At 39.3% G+C, this 7500-nt stretch overlaps 1 protein-coding gene across 1 annotated transcript in view; it reads right to left on the bottom strand.

Moving 5' to 3' along the window:
- The window catches only part of LOC121960950 (sodium channel protein type 5 subunit alpha-like), a 216091-nt gene that overhangs the window by 52474 nt on the left and 156117 nt on the right, over positions 1-7500 (bottom strand). Inside the window, exons 23-25 of the mRNA XM_088071892.1 lie at positions 4278-4418; positions 2824-2944; positions 2059-2246 (exon numbers count right to left, since the gene is read on the bottom strand). Coding sequence (XP_087928018.1) covers positions 2059-2246; positions 2824-2944; positions 4278-4418 — 450 coding nt within the window. The remainder of the gene's footprint in view (positions 1-2058; positions 2247-2823; positions 2945-4277; positions 4419-7500) is intronic.

The following is a 7500-nucleotide window of genomic DNA, read 5'->3' as shown; positions in this document are numbered from 1 at the left end:
TAAAGAGGAGAGGTGATGATGAACTGAGTCAGCACAGGTGTGCGCACACACACACACACACACACACACACACACACACACACACACACACACACACACAGCACGACACAAATCTGTCATCTCATGTTAGATACAGAGAGGAAACAACGAAACATCTCCTCTTCTTCTTCTTCTTCTGCTGCCTCAACACACAACATACAACACACACACATGCACGCGCGCACACACACACACACTCAATGAGACTATTTGAAAAATGTCACACAACTCTTACAAAGAACACACACACAAACAGACACAAGCACACACACAAGGTGTCTGTGGCTCAGTTGGACTTTTTGTCCTCTGAATAGATGTAGAGAGACAGGAGGCTCACACACACACACACACACACACACACACTAATATGCACCCTTTTAGCACAAACACATCACACACACACACACACACACACACATATACACACACACACTAGTGTGCACAGCGTTGCAGAGTGAGAAAAATGCCGGACCATAATGCACTGCCTCAGGCCTCCAATTCTATCTGAGGGGCCCTCTTACAGTGTGTGTGTGTGTGTGTGTGTGTGTGTGTGTGTGTGTGTGTGTGTGCACGCACTATGAACTGAGCTATTTCAAAGATACAGTTCATAGAAAGAGAGAGTGAGGGGGAGTCTACATGTTATATCCAGAATACGTGAGATTAAATTGAGATTAGGAATATTTGATGGATCTCTGAGGGTCAGTTTGTTTTTTTACTACATAGACATAAAGGATAGAAACAGAAACAGGAAATATGAGAGAAAAATGTGCATTTTGCAGGATTTTGTAACACAATGTATACCTATAAATACAAGCATGAAAGAAAATGTATGAAAATATAAAAATGTAAGAAAAGATATGATGTAGAAGAAAAAGAAATGTGAAAAATGTGCAAATATTTGTACTTCAAGTGTGCAAAATACAGATGCAGGTTAGAATGAATATTAAATAAGAGAGACTGCACAGCTGAATTATTATTGCACAAAACTGTAGACCTGTTTATAGTTTATACACAATGATGATGCAGAGCAACGATGCAAAGGGATGAACCACCAAAGATCCCGAAAACTACCTCAAACAGCTGATTTTGACAAATGGAGAACGACTTCCAGATCTGTGCTATCACATCAGTTTTCTTGTGCTGCATTAAGGTGCATTTTAGAAGCATTTCCACATCTGAAACCTGGAAAAAATGGTTTGATTTCTTCCAAAAGCGTGGGAAAAACATGAGCAACTTCGCAAAAAATGTCCCATAATTTGGAAAAAAAGGAAAAAATTAAAAAAAGGAGACAAAAAAAGAAAAGAAGCTGAGAGTGATTATTAGATATTATTATTATATTGTTATATAATAGAGTTATAGAAAAAAAAAATATTTATAATTCTCTTCTTAATTATATATTTAAAATTGTGTTACAGGAAAATATAATGATAAAAAAATAAAAAAAAACCATTAGCACTCCCTTTAACTTTTTTGTTGTTTTTGTTTTCCAGTCAACTGTCACTTTTTATTTTTTTCCTTCAGTCTTCTGATTTTGATTTTTAAAGCTAGGATTTTTTCCCCCAGAGAACTATATGTAAAATGACCCTGAGTATTTTTATAAAATTATCATCATTTCTAAGCTTTTTTTTAAGGTAATTTCCTTGTTTTATTGTTTTGTTTTGTTTTGGTTTTTTTGTTTGTTTGTTTAGTTTTTTTTAGGCAAATTTTTGTAATTTTTTTTTCTACTTTTTGCTAATTTCTGGGTCATTATATTAATATCATATTGTGTGTTATTAAGGGTTTAATTCCTCTGTGTTTATATGTGCACATTACTACTAACTCTTACACACACACACACACACACACACACACACACACACACACACACACACCAGTTGTTAGACAGTGACCTCGGGGGAACAACAGCTGACTCACCCACACACACCTGAGCTTGTTTACGTCAGACACAGGTGTCGGTACGTGTGTGTGTGTGTGTGTGTGTGCGCGCGCGGTCAGCAGACAGTCAGATCTCCTCCCTACCTCCTCCCTCTCCTCCTCTTCCTCGGAGCCCTCGCTCTGCTCCTCCTCCCCCTCCTCCTCCTCCTCCTCCTCCTCCTCTGGGAACTCCACGTCCGACTCTCCGGGGGCGATGGGGACGCTGATGGTCAGATTTGGGTTCGTCATGTAGCTGTCGTCCTCCGGCACCACGTACTTCTCCACATGTCGGCCTGCGACAAACACACACACACAGATAGACAAATAACGGTTAAAATAAATTAAAGAACATTTAATCACCTTTTTTTGTTGTTGTGAGTCAAAAATTCATCTTTTAACCCTTTCAGACCTGCCTCGACATCCCTTTTCATGTGCTGCATTCTCAAGTATTTAAACTTTTGGTTCGTTTTGCTTTGAAAGTAAATGTCAATATCACTCTTCTAATATAAAGTTATATTTTAAGCACTGATTTTTTTATATATATAATTTTTTTGAAACATTATATGGCCTAGCCTTTTATTAAATATATTTATTGTGCCTTACTATGAAGCCTCTAAAGTCCTAAAAGGTGATATTTTTTATCTTTATCCCACAAGTTAATCACTTGTGCACACAAGATACCAAAAATATCATTTAAAGAGTTTATTTAGCCTAAGAAGAAGAAGAATTTTTAACACATAAAGGAACACTTCATCCTTCAGTTTACTGCAAACACTTTATGCAAAGCAAAGCAGCTGCTGGCACTGTGTGTGTGCGTGTGTGTGTGTGTGCGTGTGTGTGTGTGTGTGTGTGTGTGTGTGTGTGTGTTACCTATGACAGCTCCGTTGGCCTCGGTGTGGATGGTGCTCAGGCGTTTGAGCTTCATCATGGCTTTGGCCTCCTTCCTCTTCTGACGTCGACGCTTCAGGTTCCCGTTGAAGAAATCCACCACCTGCAGCGGAGACGTGACGGACGGAGAAAAGACAAGACAGCGTGAGACCGAGAGAGGACGGGATTCACGGGTGTCAAGTCAAGTCAATTTTGTTTATAAAGCTCATAATCACAAATCAAAATTTGCCTCAAAAGGGTTTTAAAGTTTACAACTCTGACATTAGACCCTCACAGCGACTGAGGAAAACTCCCCAAAAAGCACCTTTAACAGGAAACTTTGTGACAAAAATCATATGAATATTAACTGTTAGGGCCCGCTTTAATATTACTGCACTTGTTTCACTCTGTGCACAAAATGCCCTCTATGAAATTAAGCTTAAAAAAATATAATGCACTAATATTATTTTCTGCTTATTTTTTAAATCAACATCAGTCCTAATCCTAAATGTCAAATATTCATTAATTTTCAGAATTTTAATCCTTTAAATGTCATGTTTTTTTGTCATGATGTCACTATGTTTTTAGATGAAAAAAACAACCCACACACAAAAATGAATTATTGTCAATATAAAACATATTAAGTACATCATTTGTCACAGTCTGGGATATGTCAGTGTGTGAGTGTAGCTGCTGACAGTCTGGGATATGTCAGTGTGTGAGTGTAGCTGCTGACAGTCTGGGATATGTCAGTGTGTGAGTGTAGCTGCTGACAGTCTGGGATATGTCAGTGTGTGAGTGTAGCTGCTGACAGTCTGGGATATGTCAGTGTGTGAGTGTAGCTGCTGACAGTCTGGGATATGTCAGTGATCAGCAGCTACATTGACTGTGACAGGTCACCTAGTGGAAATAGCATGTATTTCCTCCATATGCCAAATATGGTCAAAATGACCTCATCAGGTGGAAAATAGTCAAAATGACAAATTCAGAGTCAAAAGCCCAGAATGACACCCAGAAATAATACAAGTCCTGTTTTTCTGCTCTGATGGCTGTGGGATCAAAAATGTCAGTTTGAATGGGTTTCAATGGAGCATTTTTGGACCTGAACAGTCTGAATGTAACTATTTAGTTTCCACAGTGTATTTTAGACTTATTGTAGGAGCTGAGCTGCAAATTCACTGATTACACTCAAATACACAATCTGGACTACATTTAGGACACATGCATCAACACACACACAGTTATCAAAAAATGAAAAGTGCATAAAATGTGCCAAACAGTCCCAAAGGGTTAATAAATGTAGTTTTTTAACTATATTAAGTGCAAATATTGTAGTTTATGTATGTGGCATTCACGTCATATGTGTTTAATGACTGATAATAATGGCAGGAGTACTCTTTGACTTACTGACTTATAGACAGACAGACAGACAGATGGACAGACAGAGAGACAGGTACCTGTCTGCGGCACCAGGCCAGGCCTCTGGTGATCCTGTGGATGGCGATGTGCAGGTTGTTCATCTCGCCGTCGTCGTCTGGAGCTGACAGGTTGTCGGAGCTGAAGCTGCTGAGGAGCAGAGCCAGGAAGAGGTTCAACAGCTGCAGACACAGACGGACAGAGGGATGGACAGAGACAGAGGACATGTCAGTTTTAATTTAAACTTTATTGGTTGAAGACAGTGGTAACAGGCGTTACTTCTGTAAAGTGAGATGACGTCATTATGTAGAGAAACACATCAGCTCACCGCGGGCGGATTTTGAGAAAATGGGCCCCTGGGCACAGACCCCGAGGAGGCCCCACCACCTCTCCTTTAAAGCAGAAAGACTCACTTTTTATCCTCCTTTTTATTTTGTCTTTATTTTGGCATTTGAAATGGCTCCGTGGTTTAATCGCTCTTTGCAGTTTTTTGTGTATCTGCCGTTGTTTTGCCTCTTTCTGTAGTCGTTTGAATCTCTTTGTAGGCTAACTGCTTTTTGTCTCTTTGGAGTCATTCTTTGTTTCTTTGCATTCGCTTTTATCTCGCTGCGTTTGCATTTCTTTGTAGTTGCTTCGCTTCTATTTATTGTTGTTATGCATTTCTCTGTTTTTTGAGTATCTTTGTAATAAGTTTGCATCTTTTTGCAGTTGCTTTGCTTCTCTTTGCAGTCGTTATGCATCTCTCTGATCTATCTCAGATTGTTTTGTGTCTGTGGTTGTTTTGCACTTTGTGTAGTCATTATGAGTATCTTTGTAATCGCTTTGCATCTCATCTTATCTGTGAATGTTTTGCCCCTTTTTGTTGCAGCTTTGAATCCCTCTGTAGCTGCTTTGTGTCTCTTTGTAGTTTCTTTGCATCTTTCTGTGGTTTTGTGTCTGTACATTTTTGGCATCTGTGGTTGTTTTGCCCTTTTTCTAGTCGCACTGAATCTCTTTGCAGTTTCTTTGCATCTCTCTGTAATCATTCTGTGTCTCTTTGTGGTTGCTTTGCCACTTTTTTGTAGTCATTATGAGTAGATTTGCATCTCTCTGTAGTCATTTCATGTCTCTTTATAGTTGCTTAAACATTTTAAATCTTTCTGTAGCTGCTTTGCTTCTCTTTTTTGTCATTCTGCATCACTTTATAGTTATTTTCTGTCTCTTTGTGGCCATTTTAAATCTCTTTTCGGTAGAGTCTGTTTGAGTGTCATTTTGCAGGTGAAAGCCAGGGGACACTTTGGACCCGATCAGTAATCCATCCATGCAGCTGACGCAGCCGAAGAATTGGTTACAAAGGGTCTGGATTAGTGTCGGGTGGCTGCAACGCAACTCAGCTGCATCCAATGGACACTGAGGGTAATTACGACCACCGAACACAAGCTGAGCATGTTGTGGGAGTCACTGCAAGTATTTAATGTTGCACAAATGTAACTGTTGATAAAAAGTCACATCATCAAAGTTAGTACACCCTGTAAAGACCATGAAGCCTGAAAAACATTTAATGATAATCCTCCGAAACCTGGGAAAACTGGTTTGATTTCTTTTGAAAACATGGGGAAAAAAACGAGCAACATGGCAAAAATGTCCCGCAAAACACTAAAAATTAGTAAAAGGTGACCAAAAAAAATGGCTTAAAAATATTATGATATCATCAGAAAACTTGTGAAAATGTCCAGAAAAGTGTATTAAAATAACAAAATAACATTTATTTTTGTTTTTCTAGCACTTTTGGGGGTTTATACTTTCAGGTATTTTTTTTTTTTTTTTTTTTTTTTACTAATTTCTTGCTAATTTTTGGTCATTTCTTGTTGAGTTGCTTGTCACCTTCTTCCCATGTTTTTGAAAGAAATAAAGCCAGTTTGCTCAGGTTAAAAAAGGGTTAACAAAATGCTCGTTTAAGTCACATACAGAAACCAAAAAAATCACCAGACGCTGCTTCAGCTTTTCAGTCTACTCTCCTGCAGATATTTCTATCCTTTAGATAACCCACCACACACACACACACACACACACACACACACACACAGACACACACAGACACACACAGACACACAGACACACACACACACACACACATACACACCTCATGATCCACTGACACACACTCACACACTTTGGTATCATAGTTTCCAGTGGCGGTTGATTATTCAGAGTGTGATGAATAATGCCTGAGACCTCTTGGTAACTGATCACAGAGTCCGAGTGCTGCTCTTAGCCAGATTGGCTTCTCTTTAACCACAGCTGAGTGTGTGTAGGTGTGTGTGTGTCTCAGTGTGTGTGTTGTGTGTCAGGTGGATCACGTAGCAGCTTCCTGTGTCTGTGTCCTGATTACAGCCAGCAGGTGTCAGACCTGCAGACACACTGGTCGCCTCTTTTCTGGAGGCACTCGAGCAGGACTCGCTGCGGAGAAAATCATGAACTATCCTTCACGTCATATCTTCATGGCGGGAAAAAAACTTTGTCTCAACTGGAAACCGTAAGTCCGAGCAGATGACCGTGACATGTGGGGTCCCACAGGGCTCCATTTTGGGACCCCTTTTGTTTAATCTCTATTTGGGCCAAATCATGCAAAACAACAAAGTAGCATAATCATTATTATGCAGATGACACACAAATATACATATCACTTTCACCAGTGATTATGAACACGTAGAACGTCGTGTCGCTGTATTGAGCAAATCAGTTATTGGATGCATCAAAATTTTGTCCAACTCAACAGAGATTAGAATGACATCATTGTTTTTGGGTCACAGAAAGAGAGTCTCACCCTGAATCCTGCTCTCTCTTTTTATCACTGTTTTGCTATATTTTCTTTTTTTCACACAAAAAACATAAAAATAGAAAATATAGCAACAAAACAGAAAATTTTGTGTTATGTTCTATGCTGTGTTCAAATGGAGCAGGTTTGCATGACGTTTAGTTGCACTTAGACACATTGATTTAAAAAAAATGTTGTCTCTGTCAACTGTTAAAAAACAAACAAACACAAAAACAATAAAACAACATCTGGCAAATAAACAATCTGTATTATATTCAGGGACAGCCCCCCGGGGGAAGTGTTAGTACGGCCCTGCAGATCAGTGTAACATCTCACTGTCTGTCTTTTTGTATTTGTATCACACACACACACACACACACACACACACACACACACACACACACACACACACACACACACACACACCCTGCAGGCTTGATGTCCACAGCTGATTAGCTGTTATGTAA

This window comes from Plectropomus leopardus, chromosome 21, assembly GCF_026936395.1.
Source record: "Plectropomus leopardus strain MGB_pleo_1.0 chromosome 21, ASM2693639v1, whole genome shotgun sequence".
Lineage (NCBI taxonomy): Eukaryota > Metazoa > Chordata > Actinopteri > Perciformes > Serranidae > Plectropomus > Plectropomus leopardus.
The sequence above is the reverse complement of the archived record's forward strand: the minus strand, read 5'-3'. Positions and strand labels throughout refer to the sequence as shown.